The sequence below is a fragment of the Semicossyphus pulcher genome, unplaced genomic scaffold (assembly GCF_022749685.1).
Source record: "Semicossyphus pulcher isolate SPU_LCO1_2020_fin unplaced genomic scaffold, fSemPul1.0.p SCAF_2, whole genome shotgun sequence".
NCBI lineage: Eukaryota > Metazoa > Chordata > Actinopteri > Labriformes > Labridae > Semicossyphus > Semicossyphus pulcher.
In genome coordinates, this window is record NW_027211693.1 from 8,031,304 (window position 1) to 8,059,082 (window position 27,779).

General features: G+C 40.6%; 1 protein-coding gene across 1 annotated transcript; it reads left to right on the plus strand.

Annotated features, from left to right (window-relative positions):
* The first annotated feature begins 659 nt into the window (after nt 1–659).
* Nucleotides 660–19,992, plus strand: npm1b (nucleophosmin 1b). Its single transcript, XM_069670624.1, has 11 exons — nt 660–739; nt 1,053–1,135; nt 2,012–2,131; nt 2,368–2,461; nt 2,730–2,821; nt 3,180–3,235; nt 3,427–3,499; nt 8,670–8,768; nt 14,772–14,867; nt 14,962–15,036; nt 16,267–19,992. Exons 1-11 carry the CDS (start codon nt 691–693, stop codon nt 16,318–16,320), a joined length of 891 nt encoding a protein of 296 aa, XP_069526725.1. The 5' UTR covers nt 660–690; the 3' UTR covers nt 16,321–19,992.
* Nucleotides 19,993–27,779: the final 7,787 nt, after the last annotated feature.

Genomic DNA, 27,779 nt, shown 5'->3' on the forward strand with positions numbered 1-27,779 from the left:
TACAGACTAGTGAGACTACAATGGCTCTTCATTTTATTATCAATATTTTTAACAACCGCAGAACACTCTTTTAAAGGCTACAACTGCCCCCTGGGCCGGACTTTTAATATCACTGACCAAAGGCCTCTTTTATTTAGTCCAAACGGCACATTAAGAGGCGGACATAAGGGAGAATATCCCAAGCTTAATATAAAAACTGAAAATCCTATTTGGGGAAGCCATTACAAATTACGAAGATACAAACAACTGTATAAAAAGCTGATAAGCAGAAAACGGTTGATTGTGCATAGAGCCCCATTATCTCTATTTAATTTTACACTTGATAATTGTGTGAAAATCTTCCTTATAAGTAGGCCTACATATTCTAAAGAAATGTGTTATCATGTGATATCTATCTATCTATCTATCTAGAGAAGTGATGCATAACCTCAAACTTTTGTAGTGTGATAATTAAAGTTGGTTATTTATTTTCGTTTTCAGCAAACTGTTTTCTTTTCGGTTGACCTCGATCTACATTACGACAGCTCCATCTAGTGTTAATCCACTAGAATGTGCACTTTCATTTATCCCGCCCTATCTGCAATGCTATTGGCTCAGTGTTCTTCAACGTCGTTCACGTTCTGCTTCCCCATTGGCTCTGTGACGTTTCCGTCACACCAGTTTACGGAAGTGTAACCACCCACTACAAAGATGGAGGACGATATCTCAGATTTGAGCAGACCACAAATGTACTTGTTTGGTGAGCTCGCTTATTCTGACAAACTTAATATTTTTCGGTTGCACAATCAGTTTTACTACCATGTTATCATGCACACGTAGCCATTTAACATTTTAAGCTAGAGGAAGTTAGCTAAATTGCTGGCTAACCTGCCTGCCCCTGCTCGCGCCAATTCAGCTCTTTTGTTAGCTAGCTGGGGAAGGCATGGGAGAAACATGGCTTTAGCAAAGAGTTCGCCCTTGCATTTTCAACAAATGTATGCACTCGTGTATGATGTACATTTCGAGTGCAGATATAATGTTGGTAATAAGTTGCACGTATTGTTTTTCCCCAGGTTGTACCCTCAAATCAGACAAACGGGAGTTCAAAGTTGACGTTGACGACGATGATACGGAGCAACAGCTGTCACTCAAAGCAGTAGGGAAAACATTTTCACACTGATGTAAAGACATGTTGCAAAAGCATGTGACTCAAAATCTTGTTCTTATATGTAAATACGCATGCAATCTGTGACAGATAATTTGGTATCTGTCTGCTTTGCCTTGTGGCAGCCTTTTTTGTCCTTTTACGTTAGACAATGAAGTATTTCTTTACCAGGAAGGCAGGGAAAGCAAGTATTTTCAGCTCTGATTTTGTTGATTTGCCTTTCTTTAGATGTCAAAGTAACAGTGGTTAACAGATATGTTCTTCCAATGTTTTCCACAAATTCTCACAGCATCCTCACAATTTCTCTCTGTCTGTTTCACACATAAATGTTATTAAAAAAACCCAGCTGTGTTAAATTGTTTATTACATTTGACTATTTAGTAATTAGCCACTGCAAATAAATATTTATTTTTCTGAATATAGTATTGTATAATAATAATAATAATTGTATTTATATAGCACCTTTAAAAACAGCAGCTTACAAAGTGCTTGCTTTAAGGTAAAGCAAGAGGACAAAAGATGTAAACATGTAAAAACATGGCAGAGAGGAAATGGTAAAAGAAAATAAATTAAATAGGAATAAATAAAACAAAACAAATAAACACATCACACATGACATCACATAAAAGCAGGTCTATAAAAGTGACTTTTAAGAAGTGATTTAAACATTTTGTATAAAAATCATAAATTGTTTAGAGTATGAAATGTTAAAAAAAAAAAAATTAAGATTACAGAGACTGAAACAAAGAAAAGCAGAAACATGTTAATCTTAAAATTAGAGCCTTAAGTTGGGTCTTTAATTTTAGTAGCTGTACCCTAGAAAATATTGATTCATAAGTAGTCTTACTGGACCTGTTTTTTTCTCAGGTGTGTCTTGGAGCCGAAGCTGAGGATAAGTTCCACATGGTGGAAGTCGAGGGCCTCACTTATGATGGAAAAACAACAAAAGTGCCACTGGTTGCCCTGAAACCGTCCGTCCTGCCCTCTGTGAGTGAACCACACAGCTAACAACATTTAGTTAAGCACTTAAGAGTTATGTATGTGGGAGAAAATGCATATCATATCTCTGTGTAGAATCTATAATTGAATTACTTTTCTTTTTTGAAGTCAGCAAAGTAAATGTAAAAGTAGCTTTTAGCTTCTAATGCTTAAACAATAAACACAAACAAAAAGTTACTCAGCTGTTTATTTTGTTGTTGTAATTGCGTCTTTTTCTTGTTCAGATGAATTTAGGTGGATTTGAGATCACACCTCCGGTCACCTTCCGTCTGCAGTCTGGCTCAGGACCAGTTCACATCAGCGGGCAGCATTTTGTTAGTGAGTATTGAAACAGCTTTTGCCTTTGTCTTTACAGGGTTAATAGGATATATAAGAGGATAACAAGTACAAAAACAGTACGACTCTTTTTATCGTGACCAATAATAAAAGACAATGGTCTTTAAAAATAAATGATTCGTTGACGATTATCTCATTTGTTGTTTCCAATAATACTTGAAACTCTGACTGTTCAAGGACTCACCAGGTTAATCTAGCTTACAAACATTTCATCACTATGCAGTTGCAGTTACGAGTGTTTGCTTTGCAGGTGTGAAGGATTCAGAGGATGAAGAGGAGGAGAACAACACGTCACCAGTGAAGCGGCCTGCAAGCCTGATGTCGGGGAAGAAGCCTCCATTGGTAACTATCTCACTGTGTTTCCTGGCAGTCATTTATTAAGTCACAGAGCTGCCTTCACAAAGAAAAATTATCCTTCAAATATAATGTTTTAAACTTTAACTAAGGTTTAGCAAGAAGAACATATTAACACTACATTATGTAGCAGTGGTGCTCATTTACATGCTGTACGCCTAAGATACAAATGCAGAGAAAACAATGCATGTTGTTACAATAAGTGAGGGACGTGACATGACATGCTATAACAAAAAGTCCATATTAAAGTAGGAAGTAAATAGTTTTTTTGTCACCCTAGTAATACTCAAAGTATTGATCATTCAGGTCCCCTGTTAAACTCTCTTGGTTTTTTTTATTGTCATAGAAAAAACTAAAGATGGATTCTGACGATGATGAAGAAGACAGCGACGATGATGACGAGTACGTTTTTTATATTCAGATTTTTTCACTGTGCAGGTCCTTAAAAACAACATTTATGTGTCTCAAATTTAGTCGGATACACAAATAACATAAGAACCTCTTTTATCACCACTTTTCCCCTCTACCATTCGTGCAGAGAAAGTTTTGTCATATTGCGCAAAGTTACTTTTTCTTTGTCTCTCTTTTTTTAGTGACGATGAAGATGACGACAGTGATGATAATGAAGTGAAGCCTCAGAAGAATGTTGGAAAAGACTTTAAAAAGGTAGGCCTGTATTTTTGTTAATAACAATAAATAGAATAACAAATATTTAGTTTTAGATTCAGATTTTCTTTAATATTATTACCTGAATCCAATGTTTATCACAAAACAACAGGTGTTTGTGTGAATGGGGGCCCACAGTGTCAAACCCTAGCTGAAGAGAATATTAACAATCAGTGAGGGTTCAATAAATTCATAAATACCTGTTGTTTAGTTACCTTGATATGGAAATATAATAATCTAACCGCAGGATATACTGTATTATTCACTTAATCAAATGCATTAAATATGAATTCATTAAAAATACAACACGCTGTCCTAAAGCTTCTGGGAAGCAGTTTATTTAATGGTCTGAAGTATTTGCGTGGTTTGGTTCACCTTGGCAGGTGACTTGGTGTTACTTGAATTTGGGTGGCAACACATAATAAAACACAAAACATACCTAAGTCCTTATTAAACAGAGGATGCAATTTGGAGGAAATGACTCTAGGTATGAGGCTAAGGATGATTGTTTGCATTTTACTTTGTCACCTTGAGAGTGATGAAATGAGTTCTAACTGATACTCCGAGTCCATTACAGCTACTTTTTCATCATCTCTTGTGTTATTGAAAGCTCCTCTGAGGAACTTTCAGTTTGTGTTGATTTTGGCGCCCCCTGGGGACAAAGCCGTACCTCTGATCTCTTTGTTGGTTTTGTCCTGTACATGCTTAAGTGGTAGTTTTTAACACAAAATCTCATCCTGCTTTCTTTAACAGTCACATGTATCACTCACTTTAAATTTCTGCCCTGGAAAATGTAAACAAAGGCAGAGTGAAGTTAATCGTCGTTAATCTTGTCGCTGATGGTCTGGTTTCCTTTTGTAGGTCATATAGAGTCATCAGAATAATTTTCAGTCGGTCTGTGATTAATAGTATTAGGTTGTTTTTATATAACGTTAAACAGACTGTCTCTCACTTCCATCACTGCTAAAACCCAGATAAAGGTCCTTGTAGGCAGCTATACTTAAAATTTACAGTAAATTATATATGTTGCAAGTTATATATGTTGTTTCCAGTCCTCTGTTGTCCACCAGGTGTCAGGGTAGCCAAGGGCCTGCCCTCAGTTTTTTGTTGTTCTCTCTGCAGCTGCCGTCTGCCGTCTCCCTTTTTTGTTCCTGCCTCATCATTTAGACTCCCACAGCCTGTGTCCTATCGTAGCATTTCATTTCAGTTGGCCCGTCCCATTCCTGCACTCGCTGACCGTCCAGCCTTTTGTATGAGACAAGACATGTAACTTTTTCATCCTGTTCGTTCATGTACCCACCTGTTTTCCACCAGTAAAACACAGGGTCTGAGTGGCGTAATGATCGGATTTCTCCTCTGTAATCTGCTTGAATTCTCACTGTCTCACCAACAAGTCGGCACTGTGTTATCCTCTGCATACACACAGGCGTGCATGCACACAAATGCACAATCTCAAAGCTGCATATATACACACTGTAGACATTAAATGTAGACATACAAACTTGCAAAAATGCACACAATTTGCAAACATTAACAGTACAAAGTAAATATGCTCAGAAGAACACAAAGTTTCACACACACACACACACACACACACACACACACACACACACACACACACACACACACACACACACACACACACCAGTTATGGGAAACATCTTCCCCCATTTTTCTGCATATCTTTGTCCCTCTGTCATCCCACTGTTAATATGATTGCTCCTTTTTATCGTCTCTCATGCCATTTCAGCTTTGCACCTGGCCTTTGCCTTTGAACACTTGTTTTGCGTGTTACCACAATCGTCTGCAAGTGTGTGTGTGTGCATGTGTGTGTATCTGCCTCCTTCTTATGTCGGTGTCTGTTTGTGATTTCTTTTTTTTTTTAACACGTCATCCTAGTGAAAACTGTGCCAGGCAAAAGATCAAAGCAGGGCAGATGCGCATACCTGCGACGTGAGTGCCGATCCGCTCCTCAGGGCAGATGACAGCTGAGCATTTCTGTCACCTGTTGATTTATTCTGTTGTCTATTCCTCTAACTTCTGCACCCCACAACCCCCCACCCCCCTACCCCCCTTCGTGACCTTAATCTTTGTCTTCATCCTTCTCCTTAGGCGTCATCTATCCTGTCTTTTTCTTTATTAATGACAGCACAACACTCTGGAAAGTAGATCTGGGAACACTTATTATTTTTGACTGTTTGTTGATATGATTGTAATTATTACTGTCTGCAACATTCTGTTTGGAGTGTGCGTTTGATCTAAAAATGAAGTTAGGAAACATTTTTGATTGTATCTGCCAAATTTATAGTCTGGCTTTTTGTGTGAAACAGCTTTATCACATGTTGAATAAGTTCCTTTTCTTGTATTGGTACTGAAGCTCATCCCTTGCTGACTGACACTGTTATCAGCAAATTAGTACACTTTGATTTTGACCTCATTGGATTTCTGTTACATAATAAGAAGGCATGTTGCCTACATGTTAAACTTGCACTTCCATTACAAGTGAATCTAACAGCTTCATCATCAGAACATTATCAAAAATCAGGAAACTGAGCAGCTTGGTCGTGTCAAACAAAACACAACCGAAGAAAAATAAGAGTTTTAATTAAGTAGATACAGAAGCCCTTAGTGGACATGCATGCATACATTATATTTACTCAGTTGTCCCGTGATAACGAGTAATTTCATGTCGTTTTCTTTAGACCTCGACTTATTTATCTTTTTATCACGAGATAACGATGCGGCACCACCGTAACATCAGATGATCATAACTCGTTTCCCCAGAGCTGCACAGAACAAACATAGGAACAGGCTTAACTTAACTCATTAGCGTGAGCAGTGGCAGCATGGTATGTCCTGGTCTGTAATATCACAGTGAGCAGCCGGTTGTTTTGTTTTAGAGACTGAAACAGACAGAAAAGTATCCCGAGAAATGAGAAAAACAAGCTTTGTTATCTTGAGATTATGGGCCAAATTAATCTGTTATAATGCCCCCAAGGCAAGTCCCAAAGCCTGGAGACTGCTGCTCTCATGAAGACTGCAAACAGCCATGTAGCTGACCTCCAGACTGGTCTGAAAGAGAGTAACATGCAGGCTTGAGGGATCATGAGAGAGAGCAGTCAAATTAGCAGATGTTACTTATCTCGTAGGCAGGTGTCTAACCTCGGTTGTAACATCTGAGCTTCTCCAGTTGAATGTCTCCATCCAAACATTAAAAGAACAACAACATTACTGTTTTCACATGCAAAAATTGTGTCACAAACACACCATACACTCTCTGGTTTCTCAGTGGTGGACTTCTCTTCATGGTAAAGCAATGTATTAAAACTCATTGGTGAAAGGCTATTACAATAATCACTTAAAAGGAGAGAGGCTAAAACACAAGGTACCAATCACATGCACACTCTGTGTGATTGAGTTGTGTCCTTTGTGTGTTAATATGTTCTGATTTGCAACCTCACTGGAGAAGCCCTGCAGCGTCTTTTATCATCAGGTATTGCTCGAGGAAATAACATGTGTAATTGCCTTTTAGCAGTTATGTCAACACAGGCAATTACACTTGTAGCCTGTTCCAAGGTGAATACCAGTGATTGCAAGGAGTGGGTTGGTGCTCAGGAAATGCAGGTACTTGCCTCGGCTATTACAAGGTAATTACACAGGTGACTGAGAGCGATGGAAACCTGACGGGAAGGCCTCCAGTGTGTAGAAGAACAATAACAGGTTATTGGGATACTAAGTATCTGATCAGTGACAAATTACCGAGTCTGTCTTGTGCTTCCTCTGAAATTATCTTCAAGCAGGAGCGCTGTAGAAAATTACAGTTTTGCAGTTTTGTTTTTAGTAAAAAAGGCAAAGAGCAAACCTTTTTACTGAGACACTTAATCAGAACAAACTATTACTTTATCACATCAGGACTACTCCACTCCTCTTAGCTTTTACAATGAGTTGCGATTCTCATTGTTTGAGTTGTAGAATTCACACTATTGTTGCTCTTTTTGGTTCAGTGCTTTAGAATGAAGTCCACACCTGCAGCATCAAAATTAGCACGGCCTTACAGGGAGGAGAGACAACAACAAAAACACCTCATTGCAAAAGACTCCGAGGAAAATTAAACAAATGTGCTTCACATTATGTTACATGCCATTTATAATTTGACAGCTATAAAAGAGGCTTGGTAATTAGCGCTTTGATAGTGGAGTTTTCAAAACAACATGAAACGACTACCAGAGCCCGAAATAGGCTCGATAGAAGAAACGGTATGAGAGTCCTGCAGTGACCCAAAAGAGATATGATGAATGTATATAGTTTAGAAGCAAACAAAACTGACCCACCTTTGCTGCAGTGTTTGCGGTTGTCATTCAATTACCTCAGAGCTAGTCAGGACAGTGTTTGCAGCTACTTGTTACTTCAGTGTGGCGCCCCCTACTCTCATCTAACTCTGATGATGAACTGTGTGTCTAACTCTAAAGGGGACAATTTTTAGCTCTGCAATCAATTTTTTATGATTCTGTGTTTTTGAATCACGTTGGTGAGTTTGTCTCGTTTTAAAAACTGTACACACATTTTAATTTAATTATTTTTTGGAGCCTCTTCTTCTTACTCCGCGATTGGCTGACAGTATTTGGAGTGACCGCATAGCCCCTCCCCCACGTTTGCGATCCCGCGTGGGGGAGCGGCCGCACTGCACTGTCATTCCAAAATTGTAGAAAAGATGGCCGCTTTAGGATTGATTAATCAGCCTTGTATGTACGAGCCAGAATCACCAGGAGGTGTCGGAATGATAAGCTGAAATCTTTCAACGACTTGACTACAAGCTCGTGCAAGAAGGCAGCCTGAGGTGAACGACGGTGAATGACGATTGGTCGATTTCAGCCAAAGTAAGGTTCTCGTAGAAACCTGCAGCTGTTCTGAATGTCCCATTTCAGAGGCGACCTTTTTAAAAATGTCATTCTGGAAAAACACGGAAATATGCAGTAGAATTATTATTCAATAACACCCAAACATGTGAAACCAATGCATAATATGAGAATGTCCATTCAAAAGATATGGCCCCTCTAACACTCAGTAGGCTGGCAAACTGAGTTGGTTTAAGCCAACAAGTTTCCTAAAACTGTAGGGATGTCATAATGTTTGTCTCTTTATAGATTTGGCTTTTTTTTCTCTTCCTCAGAAATTTGAGTCTGCAGCAAAGAAGCCCAACAAGACTCCGGTGAAACAAAATGGTCCTGCTGGAAAACCATCAGGTTCGGCAGGCAAACCACAGTTTAAGGTAGGAAAGGCTTTGTTTACTTTGCTGACAGCCACTTGTAGAAAAAGGGGTCAGCTATTAGGGTCAACCAAGAGCCCGGCAACACAAGGTCCAGAGGTGCAAAGAAAACAGACCTGTTTTTTCCAAATTGACACAAAATAATGAGATATCTATTTGGCCTCACTGAGAACCACTTTGTGAAATCTTAAAACTCTTCAATCCAAAGTAAAAATGATTACTGCAAACCCTGCATATATAACCTCCCTCACCCCTAATCTTAAACCAGTCTTTGTTTCTTGACATTAGTTTGAAACTTGTTTGGAAAAGATACAGTCAGATTTGTGTAGAAGGCCAGAACATTATCTGTTTGACTGATTAATTAGGTCTACAGTTACGCCAGACTTCAGTCAAAGCCAGCGACTCTGTTCCTAATGGATGACATCATGTCACTCTGCAAATTAGCAAAAGAACCCTTTGTAATGAACATAGGAGCTTTAAAGAAGACAAAGAATCATGCATTTCTCATTTATATAACGAAAAAGCAACTTTGATAAATGGATCCGGTGTTATGTAATGTATAGTGTCACAACACGTGCTGAAAAGAACTTTAATTTCCCAGCAACACTTTAAATAAAACTAATTTTGCAAGAAAAATATTGACCTCCAGTTACTTAAAGGGACAGTTTGCCTCCAACCTTCAACCTTCAACCTCAGTCCTATTATGGGGAGCTAATGCCATTATGGTAGGAAAAAAATGCAATTTCACTGTCTGCCTTTGGAGGATGCTATCCGCTTCTCCAATGGGCCCTGGAAATCTCCACCAAACTACTTAAAATGCGTCATCTGGCGGAAGCCAGGGAGCTCGCTAAACTACGCTTCCTCAATCTAGGACGCCCGCCTCGGTGCAATGCACGCTGGGTGTTGTAGGAATGTAGAATGGCAGAAACCATGAGCTGTTTGTACAACTTTCTCCACAGCTATGGCGCCAATTTCAAATATTATTGCTTCTATTGATTACAGAGAACACCAGCTTTCACTGACAGTGGCTTTTTACAGGAGCGAACTGCTCCTTTAAGTTTGTTTGAGCTCAAAACCTGATAAGGCCTGCAATTAAATCACATCAGACAATGCATTTAACCTTCAATGGAAACAAACAAATAAAAGTAAACGCTTATTTCTGCTCAAATCAGAGCTTGTAGGGGGAAAAAAGTGTTAATGACCGTGAGTAATTGTTCGCCTTTCATAGTAATTACAATTAAAACAATCCAAAGAAAAAAAGGCTCAGAGTCTTCCCCTTCCACAGCCAAGGAATGTGATAAATGCTCATTGCAATTAGCTCAACCTGATAGTTAATTTCCCCGGTGGAATGTCTCGGACAGACGCGTCTGAAAACCCAAAGCTTGAACTCTGCCTCTCTTTAAGCAAACACACCTGACCTCTAAGAGGGTTTCCTGGGGCAGGGTTTAAACCCGCGACCCCTTGGCCTGACCCCGCCGTCTTGTGTTGTAGCCACCTTTGATGCCCCTGCAAGTTACTGTGATAAAAATGAGGTGGAAAGAAACAGAATGTGTCAGCATACAAATACTGCCTGCTTTTATGATAAAACATGGCTAATGCTAAAGGCCAATGTCTCATTAACTTGCAAGGATTGTAGATAAGGAGATATCTTGTCTGATGTCTTGAAAGAAGGATGTTTTTTTCATGTTCAACACTTGGCTACAGGATTTTTAAGTTCCTGAGGTGAGGAAACGATTCCCCTCAGGGCTCGCATGGTCTGTTTGTGCGTGTGGGAGAGTGCAGCTAATTCTGCGGTGGCCATTGCCCAGACATAACACAGCAGCTCTTGATGTGCTCTGAGGGATTAGCCGACGGGCAGCTGAACCGCTGAAACCGTCCCGCCAGTTTAACTCTCTGGCCTGTGGAGCTTTGACTTCCCCCATCCCCTCTGCACTTCTACACAACAACTGTTCCCGCTCTACAACCTCTTCACACCCCTCACTTCCTGGACACACCTTCTCCCAATTGCTCTCATTACCAGCGTTTGATGTCTGGTGCAGCTTGCGCTTCCAGATGCCCCTGAGGAGTGAGGAAGGCGGGCGTGGATGTCTGTTTCTTCTTTACTAAATGCAGGTGACTGGTCATTACATCGGCTTGTCAGATCTGTTGCCAGTACCGCAGTTCTCACCTCTCGCAGCCCAGCGTGTCGCTGCACCTTCTTGCGTAACAGGTTCGACATGAGAACCAGCTAACTCGTGTCGTGCTGATTTGAAGTAACTTCATTTTGCAGCTGGTGTCTTTTGATTGATGGGTTTGGAGGAGTTGATGCCTTCAAGCACACGTCAGAGTCGTAAAGTTGTTAAGCACTCCACTCAGGCTTATCCCAGAAGGGTGTGAGTCATTGTTTTAGTGACTGATTGACGTGTGTTAGAGCAGGTGCCTGTGTTGTTCTTATAAGGATGTTTTCTTCTAACTTAAAGCCCTTTCACACTTGCACTGAAACCCAATTCTTATCCACATATTACCCTGAGGAGCCATAACTTAAAAGGTTATAAGAATCAGTTGAACTGGACATTTAATGAACTTCATCCTGCCAGCGTCCTTGTACAAAGTCCTTGTAATGTCCATTTCTGAACAGACGGCCGTTTCTGGAGAATACAGAGTTGCTTTGACCGCTGTTTTTTTGCTCGCCTGTATATTGCTTTCCAATCTTCGTTATGTGACCAAATACTACTCAGTGGCCACCCCTCTCCTTACTTAACCAGCTGGTCTCAAACGTTCTTTAATAATGTATCCCCTTTGTAATATTTTTCAGCCATCCCCTTACCAATGCAATATATTTAAAGCGAAACAAAAGCCTGCCTAAATATAAAGAGATACAATAAAGCATGACACCACCACTGTCTGATTTACTAAACTCTAAGTTCTTAACTGAAATAACACTTTATGAGGTGCGATGGCTTCCTGCAACTGTTCGCTAACCTTTCCCTGAAAAACAAGAAAAACACCGGGGAGAGTTTCAGCTTGTTGACGTTAATACCGTTAAAATACGTTCTTCTTAACTCTCACTTTTGTTTTCACCCTTTTCTCCATGTTTTCAACTGAATGTGTTTCAAGTTCATATCCATTTAGTTGTTTTGCGTCTGTCATTCAATATCAAAAATGGCTGCATGTTCATAGTGAATAAACGTAATCTTTAACGATTGCATGTTGAGACACTTGACAATTTAAGGCAGGTAAGAACAGAATTATTAGCATTAAATTGTGTCAATAATCGGCGTAATAAGCGTAAAGCCAATTTCACAAACACTGGCCTAAACCAGGAGCCGCTACTCCTTTGCATCAAAAAGAAACAACTGAGGTGGTTCGAGCAGCTGATTAAGATTCCTCGTGATCCTCCAGGAGGAACTGGAAAATGTTGCTAGGGAGAGGAAAGCCTGGGCTAACTTGCTTAGCATGCTGCCACCGTGACCTGTCCCAGGATAAGCGGAGGAAAATGGATGGATGGCCTGAACCAGAAAACGGCTCATGACATTGAGAATCGGACATGTTATCCATGAAAAGGCCAGCCATTCCCAGTGAGTCATCGTTTTCCCCCAGACAAGGGCCTCTCATTCCAACAAAATGACAATTACCATCCCCGACACACCTGATGAGCAAAGGTGTCACAACCATGTGTTTGCCCTGGATTGGAGACAAGAGATTGCATCAAATGATAGCGTGCTTGTGATTAAGTTCCAAGCCTCGTGGCATCTGTAATCAGTGTCTGGCCCAGATGAAAAAGCTTGCTGGCTTTGTGTGTTTATCAGCTGTTTCAGGTCCACAGCTGTCCTTTGGAAGTCGAGAGCTGCCCATAAATAATAAATACGTAGTGCATTTGTCTGGCCGGGAGCCAGCAGCATATGCGCTCCTTTTTTGAAGTGTGGTATGTGTGTGTCAGGGTTTTCTTCTTTTTATACCTTTTGATCTTTGCTATAAAATGCAGAACTCTTGGGGACAGGGACAGATAATTGCATTTTTTTCTAACGAGAGAGACATTTTTTTTCTCAAGATCATTCCACCTGTTTTTAACCGTTTCAAGGCTTACTCTGGTCTGCAAAGCCTGAAGTTGTGCATAGCAAACCATCGCATGTCTATGTGTCTTTTTTATTTTGGCTGCCTAAATCAGCTGAAAATAGACAGCTCTGGCTTCCAACTTTTTTGGTTGAGATTTTTAGCTAAAATGAGGCTGATTGGAAAGAGTTAGAAATGTGAATGCTGAAATGCTGCTTAACTGAAATGTAGAAAAGTTAAGTTTATAGTGACAACAACCAAAGAGAAAATGAGTAATGTACTAGGCTGGTTGTGAGGTTTTGCTGTTTTGTGACTCACTTGCTTTAGACATGGCTTCTCTCTTCTTTCAAATGTCTCTCTGGCTATCAAAGAAACCCTGCAATTTTCACTGGATTCCACACTGGCTTTGCGTGTAGGGACAAGCTCTGTGGCTTGTGTAACATGCAGTCATGGTGTATGGTGTGTGTGTTCTTGTTTTTGTGTTAAATTCACACACTTCTAATTTAGGACCTCAGAGTGCCTCGACTGCCCAGGTCTGGACACACCTGTGGACCTGCTAGTTCAATGCTCATGCTGATCTTATTCTTGCAAACACAGAGGACCAGTGGTCTTTTGAAATAGCCCCTATAATGTCACCAAACACAACAAAGAGTTGTGCTGAGAGTATTGTAAACTATTGAGGACGAGCTCTCTCTGCTGAGAAAACTACATAATGAGATCATTTCTAAATAAACTCAAGATTTTTTTCTGCGTTACTATATGTCCTGTAAAAATGATCACCGTATCCTTAAAGGACCAGTTCACCGATTTTCAACCTCAGTCCTATCATGCTATTATGGGGAAGAAGAAAAATGCAGTTTCGCTCGGTGCCTTTGGAGGACGCTATCCGCTTCTCCAATGGGCCCCGGAAAACCTCCGCCAGATGATGCGTTTTATGTAGCCTGGCGGTCAGGGAGCTTGCTACACTACACTTCCTCAATCTAGGACGCCCCCCTCCGATGTCATGTGTCGTTCAAACTTGTCAGGTTTGAAATGTGGACTGTAGACCCCAAGTTTGTTTTTTAGACGATCCACCGGTATATTCTCGTCGTATTTTGGATTCTGTACCTCTCTGAGCCGTTGCCTGCAGCGATCAATGTCCTTGAAACGTTAGTATTTAACTTCAGTGCCTCTCGCTGGGCCGTTTCTTTTTAGAGGGAGGGGTGCAATGCATGCTGGGTGTTGTAGGAATGTAGAATGGGCGAAACCACGAGCTGTTTGTACAACTTTCTCCACAGCTATGGCGCCAATTTCAAATATTATTGCTTCTATCGATTACAGAGAACACCAGCTTTGACTGACAGTGGCTTTAACAAGTCCATATCGGCTAACAGATATATCGTTCGGGCTCTAGTCTTGACCATTAATAAAAGTAGAACAGACAAAGTGTTAGCTCTTCATGTGAAAGACATTAATTTGATGTCAGGTGTTTGTTCTCTTTAGTTCACTTGTTGGGATTTGCCATTAAGGGAAAAACACATTTGACAAACAATCTCTTTTGGTGAGTCAGGGCTTGCCCTCTCCTGCTTGCAAACAATAAAAACATAATTTGTACCTGATGTATTTGTGAAGAAAAAAAAAAGATGGTGTAATGAGGCTAGAATTTGTTGTCCTTTCTGATGCTTTTATCTTCTTCCAGCTGGTTGCCCATGCCAAGCCTGTAAACTCAGACCCAGACAAAATGGGTCACGATAGGGCTGCAGCCTAAACCGGCCTGTTGGTCAGCAAATGGATTCACAACCAATAAGTTAGAATTGGCTCTTTAGATGGAGTTCAAAATAGAACACAGACACATTAATAGCAAGAGCTGAACTTGAGTAATAGAAGAAATATTGTGCCATAATATGAAGCTATCTTTTAATCTACAACTCTATAAATCTCTCTCAATTTGACGTATCAATCAGTGTTCCTCATCTAGCTGATTTATTTTTCAAGACACCTGCCCCAGGAAAAGACAAACCCCAGGCCGGCCCGTCTAAATCTCCCTCCCTGCCTGAGATTAAGAGCAAGTTGTCAACAGCAGCCAAGGAGGTAAGGCTGTCATCCTCTTGTTGCAAATTACTGCTCTTAATTGAATGTCTGACGCACCGTTAAGCTGATGATTTAATGGTCTTTTTTTCACCAGGGAAAACCACTACCGAAGACAGAGCAGAAGTTTGAGAATTTCGTGAGGAGTTCTTTCAAAATCTCAGACAAGAAAGTAAGTAATCATGAGTCATTTGATCCATTATGCGTATAATTTTTGATTGCACTTGGTTTTTAATGGCCCTGATGAGGCATCTGAGATTAGTCCTTGTTTACTTTTTAGTCAGAAGTTTTTACATTTTCTGCTCTTGCGCCACATGCAATTTCTATCAATGTCCACCTTTTTTGTACTCTCAGCCGAGGGAAGTTGTTTGGTTTGTGGATAAATTCCAGTTGCTGGGTGCTAGCAGCCAGGGTCACGTTTACATCAACCTTTATTTCAACTTTAAAAGCTTTTTGCCATGATAGATACCCAAGAATGCCTAATTGTTCCCCATGCTGTCCTCATACCTTCCACTGTCCATTATGGCTCAAACGTCTGTGCAGCACAGTGTGTTCTCTTTGACTTATATTCATTTTGTGTCAGCGGGCTCTTTCGAGATGGAATGGGAGTACACCTGCCAAGGCAAACTCTTGCTCTGTGATTTACTGGAGTGTGTCTTTTTTAGCCCTAATGAAGGGACTGGTGGTATGTGGATGGTACCAGTCTCTTTCACATTCGAGGCCTTTGACCAACCTTAAAAAAAGGTTTTTTTCTAAATGCAGGCCTTAAATCTTTTCTAATCCTGTCATTTCAGAAGAAAAACAACAGCCCCTGCAGGTTGTTTGCAAAGCATGAATTAATCACCCAAAAGCTTTTAGATTATCACCACAGAGTAAATGATTCTAAGCACGGTGTTAAACAGTAAAGCTGTTTTTTCTTTATCAAAGCATCTCTAAGAAGGAAAAAACTCAAGGAGAACATTTATTTGTGATTTTACTGCAGCATTAAAACGTTAGCTGTACAGTAATGAGAGCAGGTGAAAGCGCTTTAGACCGGCGCAAGTGCTGGTTGGACAAGGAAAAGAGTAGGGGGGTGAAGTTGGGTTGGGGGGAGCTTGTTGATCCCAGTGTGTAGAAACATCTGTGGAAGTGCTTTGGTTTCATCAGCCAAGGCTGAGATCTGTCAGACCTGGAGCACCTAGTCATATACTCTGGTATGTACTGTTGCCCCCACCCAACCCCTCGTCGTTCCCCCAACAGCCCCATCTAAAATCAGCGTTCCCACAGGCGAGACGCACAAAAGCATGTTTTAGTAACAGTGAGTCATATGTCTAACGCTGTATAGCACCTCATTTGGATGATTTATAATTCCTTTCTTCTGTTCTGTTGTTATCCCTCCCTCCCCTCTCCACACCTTCCTCAGGTGGTCAAGGACCTTTGGAGTTTTGTACAAACACTGAAGATTGAGAAGAAGTAACAAACCCTGTACTTTTAAAGCATTTGTATGTTTTGCATCCTGCAAGACATTTAAAGGCACAGTCAGCGACATTTCCTACTTGGCCTTATTATGTCATCATTGCTAACTCTGACATGGAGTGAACAGAAGGACTGAGCAATGCAAATAGGTAAAGCCATCAATGATTCAGGTGTCATCAATTTTTTTCTTGTTTGTTATTAGATGCGAAGCACCTCCTGGAGCTAGTTCACAATTTACTCATTCCCACTCATTCAGGTGTAGCAGGCTGCAGATTTCCCTTAAGGGAAAGCTACCCACTTCTTCACATGCCAATCTGCCCCACCTATAGGTAAGGAAGGGAATAGCACCACCTGTTAGCACCTGCATAGAATTACCCATACTTCAATACTAATAATGGCTGAAAAAATTTAGTATGGCCTAACACGTGTACCCAAAAATACCCAGTTGTCCTACAACGTTTGGTTGCATGCAAGCCAGCAAGCTTTTGGCTGTCCTGACACGCAATACTCGGTCAGCTGAAGATATCAACTGAGCCAACATGCATTTTTTTCAATTTGGGCCATGGGCTGTGATGAATATCTGAGAAAGAGCATCAGAATTCAAGGCGTGGTGCTATGATGATCGTGTCTATAGCATGCAAAGTAGGGAAAGCCTCACTAACTACTGTGGTAAAAAGACAGAATGCAATTTGCATTGCACAGCAAGTTGCTTTCCTCTAGAAGAGGAATGGCTGCTGCAGGTTTAACACTTAGCTGCAGTAAATGCTGTGCCTGCAGATATCTGTATCTGTAATAATGAAGATATGTTGATTATAAAATAACAAAGTTTATTCAAAAAACCGTCCAGACAGAACCTAGTTAACTCATTGCTTTATTTTTCGTGTTTTGCATGAAGAGACCCTTCCTGTCTGTGAGGTTTGCAACTGCAACTTTTATCATATTACTATCAGGGGATCAACATGTTCAAATCCTACGCGCAATCCTACGGCTCTTTGATGTAAAATATACATCCTCAAACAGAAGCTATAAAGCAACTGCAGTTGGTGAAACCTAAAGTTCCAGAGGTTATTCCTTTCCTTTCCTGTAGACGTTGAGATTGGCATATCTACATCTTCCTGTCTTCATGTATAGTTGCTGCATGTTGCATCTGAACTGCAGCTTTCACACAGCTGGAGCTGCTGCTCCTCCGCAAACTGCTGCTGTTTGTTTCAGATACTGAGTCTGGTTTCAGGTGCTTCGCATCCATGACACAATGTGTCAACAATGCAATAGGAGATATTGCAGAATGTGCCTTTAAATATCTCTACTGTAAACTGAGATAAAACAGAGTCCCAGTTTGTGTGAATTTGAGCTGTGTGTACAAGGAGGGTTCAGACCGCTACCTTGGGGAAAGTGATGACGTGTTTTCTTCAAGGTGTCTTTGTGTTATTTTACGTTGTGTCTGGCTTTAAGAGGCATTTTTAGCTTGCAGAACATGCTTACAGATTGTACTATGAATCTGCATTATTGCTCTCTATGTATTGTACAGAAATTGGTCAGTGTATGTTGAGATTTTTTTTTAATTGTGTCATTCAATTTGGTTTCAATCTGCAGCCGAACATACCTGAAGTTAACTGTTATTTGATATAACTATATTTTCTAATTACTAGGCCGACAACACCAAAAAACTTTATCAACTGTTTATAAACCATTTCACTTGAAAAAGGCAATCTGGAAACAGTCAGACCCACATATGTGTCTACATGTATGTGTGCAGTTTTAACCTCATCACTGCTGCATATCTTTACCAGTTTAACTTTTGAGCAAACGAGAAGCGTTTCATCGCTTGTTTTTACCCAGAACATACATTTGTCAGTGTTATTTCTTAATGTTTTAATAAGTTTGATCCAAATGTAGTTAAGTTTATATTAGCATCATGTAGAACCTGCTAATATTACAAACATGCTGAATTCATATCAAGCCTTTTAACATCCGTCATAATCTAAGGGGGTAATTATTACAGTGATTACAGCAGAAGTGTTCATAACACCGGTACACAAAACATTGTTACGAGTATTATGAGCTCTATAAAACCAACACAGATGCCCAGACTGAAATACAGCACATACAGAAAGTAAAACGAAACACAAGCCAAATGCATCGTTGACTCATTCCAGGAGGATATTTATGACATGGCGCTAACACTGGTTTCAGTGTCCGTCAGTGTGCTCTTACGCACCAAGAACCTATTACAAAGCAATGATTAACATTGATTATCTTATTTATTACAGCGTGATCATAAGGTTTCCATCATTAAAATACATCAGAGCGACATAACACCTTCAGAGAAACCCCATAAAGGACTCAAGCCCATAATTGTTTGCACTCGTGTGTATCAACGCTCTGGTGACAATAAGCCTGCACTCGCTCTGCGTATGATGTGTTTATGATCCTGTAGGATGCCTTTTATGAGCCAAATGTTGGCAGTTGGATACCATCTTTAACCAATCGAATCACTTAGTCCAGCCTTCCTGCTGTCTGTGGAGGATATTTGAATGGTTCCTTTGCTGTTTATATCACACATTACACCTGTAGAGTCCTCTTTGTAGAGAGTTTCTATTAGAATCAGGTTGCTATGTTTTGCATTTATTATTAGCTTGTGTTCGAGTTCCTGAAAGACTCCTTCATCAAATGTTTTTATTAATACTTGCCTTGTATCAAACCTGATTAACTTCCTTCTGTAAATACATCTTTTGCTTTTATTTACAAGCACGGCAGCTGAACATTTATATTTTTTAAGTGTATGCTTAATCCGCCCTCGCTAAAAGCTGGTTTTGCAGCTTGGATCCGTTGTTATGATCTTTATTTGAAATGTTGTGTTTGGTAGTTTGCTCTAGAAGTGTTTTCTGTTGACTTTATTACACCTATTTTAAAATGGTTAAAATACTGTACTTTCTTTTGGTAACTCGTCGTTTTAAATCTCCTGTTTGTCACCTTTAGGTTGTCCTCTTTTTGATGCTTTATTAAGTAGTTGTGAAGCCAGTACCTTAATATGTCCAAGTGAAAAAGAGGTTGTGAACTATCTTGATATACGTGTGTATGTTTATGGCTCATTATTTTTAATGACGGTATAAATTTGGCTCTCAAAATGTACAACTTGGAGCAGTAGTTTAGTTTCCCCTACAATGCTATTAGCGTTGCAAAAATCAAGTTTAGAACAGCATTAAACTGTTATCGATTTGAGTTGTGAGTACCGATCATTGTATCAGACTAAAGTAGTTCTGAGATTTAGCTCTGTGAATACTGTATTGATTAAATGACCCCCTTCATATATTCTTTCTCCATAATTTAGCCTTGTTTCTATCACCTGAAACACCTGCTGTAACACATCAGTGTGCAGCGAGAGGTACCTTCAATTTGAATTGACAAGAAACAAGGCTCTGCTGCTCTGCTGCTCTGCTGCATGTGTCAATACAAATTAAATTGTAAAACACTGTACTGTTGTCGAATCTGAGCTGGTATGAGTAAATGATGGCTGTGCTGACTCAACATGAAAGAGCATTCTGTCCATTTAGTCAAACTTTATTGATTGGTGTATGCATGACTGCTGACGGAGGATTTTCATTCTTTCATGTCCATCCATATTTTTGATTCTACCTGTAACATTTACCTGAATAAAGTGAACCCAAGCTGATTTCAGTCCGTCACTTTGGAAGTTTTTTGGCAAAAGGTTTTTGAATCATTTATTTTATGTTTATTTTACCAGGAAATAATCCCATTGAGATACTAAATCTCTTTTACAAGGGAGTCCTGGCCAAGATGGCAGCATAAAAAGTTTCATATGAGCCCACTAGTCAAAAAATACACCGACACCCGCGAACACTTGGCTTTTTTTGTTTAGTGGGAAAGGTTACAATCGCCATTCAGACCCGACTCTGCAGTAGACCCGGGTAAGTATTGCCTCGGCTCCGATCGGCATTGATGGGAACACAAAACCCGTGTCGACATGCTAATCTCCGCCCCCTTTCCAGCGCGATGCTATGCTCCGTTGCTAACTTCTGCGACTCCTTGTCGTCTCAGCTACAAATTCCACCCGTCCCCGTCCGAGCACTCGATCATCGTTCCAAATTTGATAAACAGACTGAATGAGTAATAGATAAAATAAAGACCGAACCACCGTAACATCTTCACTGTTTACTGACCCTGTTCCTGGCGCGTTTGTGACGTCAGACGGTGGCGCAGCAGAAAAGAGGCCAACAGGAGTATACTCCACTGGCAATTGGGAAAGAGACACTCTGTATTTATAGGCGGGTCTGAAAAACGTCGTAAATGTGCTAATTTCGGTGGGAAAGGGGTAATACAGAGCAGACAATAGACTATAGACAGACGATAGCTCATAAATTGCTCCAATTTAAGGTGACCCTGCAGCTCGGAGCAAGATGACGGAGCAAAAACGTTAAAGCACTTTTACCAAAGACTGATCGAGATCGAGGAGTGACAAACATGATGTGTCCATGTGAAAGCTGCAGCCACTGAAGGTTTTAAGAGTCAATAGACGACATAAATGTGACGGCAGTTCATGTAGTATCGCCTTGTAAAGAAGGATGCACCAATGTTCAGACAAGACAAACCAACTTTCTCAAAAAAGATGCAGTGATGGTTGCGGAAACCCAAACCCGACACAAATTGGAACACCGCACAATTTGAGGGTTTTTGTTGGCGAAATTGCTTCAGATTGTAACAAAAATATGTACATAAATCACACGACCCTCGTCACTTTAATTGCTTGCAGCTATTATAAAGTGAAAGAAGAAACAAAGCAACCGTCAGCGCTGTGAGTATTGTTAGAAAAAAAAACACTATAAAAATTGTGAACATTTCTCTCCTTGTAATCACAGCCCATCTGTGTTGTCACCACTGGGTGGCACTGAAGTCCAGGCCCTAACTTCAAAGCCAGACTTCATAATGATATAAATTGATTAGGCTTTTACCTGAAGTGTGAGTCAGGCATTACTTCACCGCCAGCTGAACAGTTTTTTTGCCCTGTAGCCTCGAGGAAGTGAGGCGCACTAGCGGATGCAGCCACGGGATGACGCACAATTTTATGTTCCGAACAAGACGAGTGAGAGGCACGTGGAAATCCCCCTTTTGTGGTTGACTTGAATTCCAGTCCTGGGTTTGACTGAACCAGCCTGGAGGTATTGACTGACACACACACACACACACACACACACACACCAAAGTCCTGAAGCACACACAAACGCACATAAAATGAGCATCAGTCAGGTGGTATATTTCAGAGAGGGGTATCTACAGGTAAAAGGCGAGGGAACGCATGGAGGTTCCTTTTAGACGCACATTAGAGAAGGTGACCAGTTCTATTTGTAGTTATGGAGAAAGATGGTTAGAAGAGAAGAAAAACCTGGTCTGAAAATGTTTCTTTGATGTTCTGCATGTTAGACATCTTTCAGTTAGTCTTAACAGGGCTTGTTGAGCTGTCTGCAAGGCTAGATAGCATCACAGGTAAGTGCGAATACATGCTTCATCTGTAATTCATATGAACTCATCCTCGAAGGGTACTTCTTGTTCTGTGCCTGACTGCAACAATGAAACCACACATGGACGCGGCAGGTGTGCTGTAACTGTGACACAGCAGGTATCACTAACGCAACATGGGGCCATTAGGGAAATATTGCCCTTTTCTCTAATTCAGCGGTCACACGTTATGGGACAAGACAGGGATGACGGTCTGTTCCCCATCTGAGGACTATCACTTCAACCTGTGTGTGTGTGTGCACATGTGTGTGTGCTCATAGGGGAACAGGTGTGTTTAGTTTGTGATCATGCTTCCACCCCCTACGAAGTCCATGTGAGTGAAGCAAAGAACAGGCAGTTTGTGGTGTATAAAACCAGCTTGTTGAGCCATCTGCCTTATTAAAAGCTTGTAGCAAGTGTGTGTGTGCGTGTGTGTGTGTATATGGGGGATGTTTTAAATATTCAGTGATCCATAGTGAATCATTTGGACTGTTTTGGGGCATTTTAGCAAATATATATATAATTTGCATGTGACTATTATTTACAAATGACATAAAAACTGCTCCGACTGCCTTTTTTCAGACGTGGTCACAAACATTTTTCTACTTGTCATTTCTTAGGAAGAGGAGCAAATTACATTTTACGGGCTCAAGCTGTTCATTCAATCCATCTTTTATAAAACCACTTGAGGAACTTTGGTTTTTTACTTTGGTTTTTGCCTTCATTTGTAGGACAGCTGCAGAGAGACAGGAAATGTCAGGAGTAGAGAGTGGGGGATGTAATGCGGGAGTCGAACCTGCAATCAGTGCATCTAGGACTGTAGCTTCTGTACAATGGCCACCTGCTCTACCAACCGAGCTGAACCAGCGCCCCTGTTTTTGCAGTCGTTATACTTGTGTAATGTAAACCAGCCTGTAATGTTATGAAAGTACTTGCTAGTATTAAAAACACACAGCTATACTAAAACACACAGTGTGAACAAAACATGTAAAAACACTTGCAGGGACATTTTACATAAAATGTTACTTCAGCTAAGTTTCCCTTATACAGTGGATTTATTCAATGTAAGCAATAACATGTTAGAGCTTAAGCCTGGATTTCCCCGTTCAGTGAGCCATGACAGAATCCTCTGCGAAATATTTTATCGTATGCATAGAAATATGCGAATGTAAACGCTGCTAAAGTCACTGGCTTTTGACAGATAACATGCATAAATACAGAATATATAAACCACAGTTTTAGTATGATATGAAAGCCGTTCTGCAGTTAAACCGTTTAACTTTGAACTTCAATAATGAGAGTTTAACTCTGTAGACATGCAGGTGCAGCAGCCTGTTTCATCTCAAATTAAAGGTGCCCTGTAGAGTTTTTATATAGATGTATAAAAGTAATGTTTTCAATAAGTGTTTACCACCAAACCAATTGTGTGTTTCCACAGACAATTAAGGCAAACGCAGCTTTATCATGTGCAAGGTTTATATATCTGAAGTCCTCGGCCTCCTGGTTTCCACAACCTGTTGATAATGACTTGTGTGTTGGTGTCGATCAGCCGTCTCTTCATCGCTTACAGCAGGTCAAGAATGCAGCTGCCAGTCGTCTGACTGGGAAGAGACGACTTGATCACGTCACACCAGTGCTGGCCTCTCCTCACTGGCTTCCTGTCAGTTTCAGGATCCAGTTTAAGAGTTTATTACATGTTTTCAAAATGGGCTGTCACCAGTCTGAGTTGTTGCACCATCATGCTCCAGTCACAGCACCGAGGTCAACACATCAGATGCTCTTGGATGCTCCAGGATCCAGGCTCAACACCAGAGGAGACAGAGCCTTTGCAGTGGCTGCTCCTGACCTGTGGAACAGTCTACCTGAAAATATCAGAACCGCCCAGATCCTTCAAAGTTTTAAATCCTTGCTTAAGACCCGCCTCTTTGCATTGGCTTTTAATTCCATAATTTTATTATGCAACCATATTTTATTGTTTTTTTATTGTTGAGCACTTTGATCCACTGTGGCTGTTTTAAATGTGCTATATAAAAAAACTTTAAATTTGACTTAGGGATGCACGATATTATCGGCACTTTATCGGTATCTGCAGATCATGGCTTTAAAATGACATATCGGCATCGGCAGATACTTTTTACACTTTTCTGCCGATATTTCCCATAAAAAAAACAATGCTTTAATTCTGCCTAAATGCTCGATGATTCCTTAAAAAAGCCTGACGTAATGCTATGACGTTAACTTGGTGCGAGTTTGCACGCGCACTGAATGCACCACGCCTCTTCCATCAAGCATGAAGAAAGGTGCAAGATGTCATATGGCAGTTTTTGGCCATGATATTAATTCTACTACAGGGGAGACTTCATGTTCTCTGCAATTAGGTGGGAAAAAACGTGCTCTATTTATCGGCATCAAAATCGGCAATTGGCGAAAGGGGCTGGAAAATATCGGCAAAAAATCCAATATCGTGCATCCCTACTTTGACTAATGAGAGTTCTTCTTAGTCAGGCACAGATTGTCTGTGCATGTTAGGTCTCTGCTGCCGACTTTCTGCCCCAATTGCTGATACATATTTTCTGATCGTTCTTTGGTGTGTCTGGGGCTTTACAAACTCTGTTACTCTGTTAACTTTTGCAAAGCCGAGTCTCTTGAGGATTAACTTTGACATGTTGACATTTATGTAAAAAATATCTAGCCTCTATCAAGTTCAAGGCACATTTCAGTTCAGCCAATTATAAGAGATTAAAAATCTGTTTACATTAGCTTGAAGAAACAAACTCTCAAATTCAAAAAATTCTGACGCGTGTTGTCTCCACTTTGACCTCTTTTGTCAGAACGGCTTGTAGCAACTAGTATCAATTAAGCTACAAATTTCCATTAGATACAATCGCCTGTGTTGCTGCCAAGAGTGTGACTCCACATGCTTCTCTCCAGACGTCTTGGAAGTGTCAGTATATCTTTCTCAAAGACCAGGCACTCTTTTCCATGAAACCCAGGCACTGATTATGCAACCTCATCTTACACTGTTCTTTAAACTGCCTTCAGGGAATTCTAACACCACTGTCAGACTGACTATATCAATCCACTGACAACGCCTTCGCCTGCCTTTTTTTTCCAACTCCAGTTTTGATAGCTAAAAGCAGTGGTGCATGGCAACTAAACATACTCTAATTGTGAGGGTGCTTTAAGGTTATGTCACCTTTGAGAGCACTTTTATACATTTATTGCAGTGTGAAGTTGTTTTTGTGAGATTAAAAGTTCAGTGAGATAATGTCTTATCAGTCAATTTGTCTTTTAGGCGTTTACCTGCAGGACATCTAATTGAAGACAATATTTTTAGCACTCATCTCTGGTGGAAAGAAATGTAAGGTCATGTCTCTGCAGGCATGTACATTTCCGCCCTTTTTTTTTCTTCTCACAACCCAAAGGGATGTGTGATTTTAAACACATCTGTGTGTCTAGTTTGAAAAAGCTCACGTCACAACAACAGGTGTTGTTAGCACATGTTAATACTATGTAATAGTTCTGTGGTTAGGACATGTGGTCAGTTCTGTGGCTGGTGATAAGTGTTGTTATTAAGAGAGTGAAGTGGAGAGCAACTCAGTGTTTGTCCTCTGAGATGGGACGTGCAGATGTGTTGAGAAAGAAGCACTCGTTTGAAAGCTGCACTGTCAGATTTGCACTCTAGCGGCCTCAAGTGGCAGTAAAAGAGAACTTTGACTTTTTGGGGGTATTTGAACTTAATTACCCTTTACCTGACAGATTGGCAGAGTGCATTTTTCTAGGATGTGTTTAGCCTCTTTGTGTCCTGAAACAAACCACCTGTACTTCCTTTAATATACAAATATGACAAAAGTCTGTGAAGAGGATTGGATGTCTTCCTGTGCAGCCACAGCGGGTGGTTTAGACCATAAGAGTGTTGAACTTCCATTAAAAAAAATCACAGATCTCTCAAACGATTCCTCCTTAGATGTCAAACTTCACTCACAGGTGTGTTTGAGTGAGCATGTTGTTAACAATGTCAGTTTCCTCAGGTAGTTTGTACTTAACACGTCAAATTAAAACTACTGAGTGTGGTCTACCACCCCCCACCACAAACACACACACACACACATCCACAAGCACAAACGCACACACCCATCCCTTCCATGACAATTGTTTTGACCTTTGCTCTGAGGAAATAAGGCCGCCTGTGCTTGATGTGACAGGTTGGCACATCACCTGGATACAAGCAAATAAACGAGCAGAGGGAAAAAATATCAAGGGAACATTTCAAGCATTCACAGAGAGCTTTCAAAATGGAACAATGACTTTGCCCTGGGGGGAAAAAGTGATCATGCTGGTATGTTTATATTAGACAGAAAGGAAGCCATCATTGTCATCACCAGTGATTTTCTCTTTCACGGCAAGATTTTGACAGTTGACTGTATCTTAATAACAATTCCCTCCATGTTTAAGTCAATTGTCACGGATGATGCGCTTATGTAAACATTTTTCTTCACACAAAAAAAAAGAGCAGGGAATTTTTTTTCCTGTCAGGATTTGTGAACTCTGTGGCATTATCATGAATAGCGTGAATACTAAACAGAGCTATTTTTAACTATCCCAGTCTTAAACGATGTCTTTGCACTTCGTTTTTAAGTCAGTTTTTGCAATTTTTTCCTAAAGTCTGCTCTTGGCGTTGGGAATATGTGGGGGATGACAGGCATGGGATGTGCGGGGGTTGTTCAGTCGTGGATTGGGAACACATCAGCAAAACAGACATCGGGGGAAGTAATTGTGTAAATTAGAGGAAGAGGTGGGGGAGTTCATCATCTATCTTCCCGTAAGCAAACCCTGGCCCAGTAAAACACAGCCCAGTTGGTACAGCAATAGGACATGCGGTTATTAATACAGAAGAGGGAGGTGCGCTCACCTCGACAAGCGCCAACACGCGAGCGCATTACCTCTACGGCTGCTATGGCAAAGATGTGAGCTGCATTCCTCTGCCCACAAACTCAGAGCTTTTTTCCCTGAACATAGAGGAGAGGCTTCTGAGTTTTAAGCTCATATCTGGGGGAGTTTGAGGACTCAAAGATTTTGAAAGGAACCTCACCCAGACTTTATTTTGTGGTCTCAGCTCCCTAAGATCATACTTACATGAAGATTTGAAAACATATTAATGAAGAGTAAAAAGTGGCTAAAACAACTCTCTAGATAAACTGTTCCTGATAAAAACTGAAACAATATTTCTGTTACCTGTTCAGTAATGGGTGAAGTAGCTAGGGTATGACTGAGAGTAATAATGTTATTGTGCAGCTCAGCATTTTTTAGAAGACGGTATTCCAGAAATTTCCAGTTTGATGCCAAGTTGTATAACACTCAGTTTAGTAACCATCCTGATCACTTGATGTACTGCTCTAATATCAAATGCTCTGAAACACTTTACATGGGCTTAAACTTATTGTCCCATACCAGTAGGTTGAATAACTAATTCAGACCTTCTAACATTAACTCAGAAAAGTGAAACCTAAATGGACATTTTTTATGGACCAATCTGATCACTTCAAACTAAAAGAGCCCATGTTTACATACCACCAAAAAGTAAAACATATGAGAACCCTCTAGGATCCGGAGGTAAGTCCTGCTCATGAACTATCGTGTAAATCCTGCTCCTACTCCAAAAGAATTACGGTTCCTGTGTCCCATCCTGGCTGCATTACCCCAAAGAAACAACCAGAGGCTGCCCTGTAAGCCAACTGACCGTGGGGTCAAGTGTAGGTGTTGGGTGGTCTGCAAATCTTGTAGGGGCGCAACTTGGTCTTGGAGTGTCACATCGACAATTGGCTTTTGGGTATGTGAGATTTTACTTCTCTCGTGGAGAGCAAGCAAAAGCTGATTGCAAGATGGAGCAACCCCCCCTGATTTTGAACTCCTGGTTAAGAGCCTTGCTTCTGTCCTTTGTAGAGC

Coding starts and splice junctions, on each gene's coding strand:
- npm1b (XM_069670624.1), top strand. CDS start 691: ATGGAGGACGATATCTCAGATTTGAGCAGACCACAAATGTACTTGTTT. Junction 2,462..2,729: donor CAGCGGGCAGCATTTTGTTA/GTGAGTATTGAA, acceptor TTTGCTTTGCAG/GTGTGAAGGATTCAGAGGAT. Junction 2,822..3,179: donor CGGGGAAGAAGCCTCCATTG/GTAACTATCTCA, acceptor TTATTGTCATAG/AAAAAACTAAAGATGGATTC.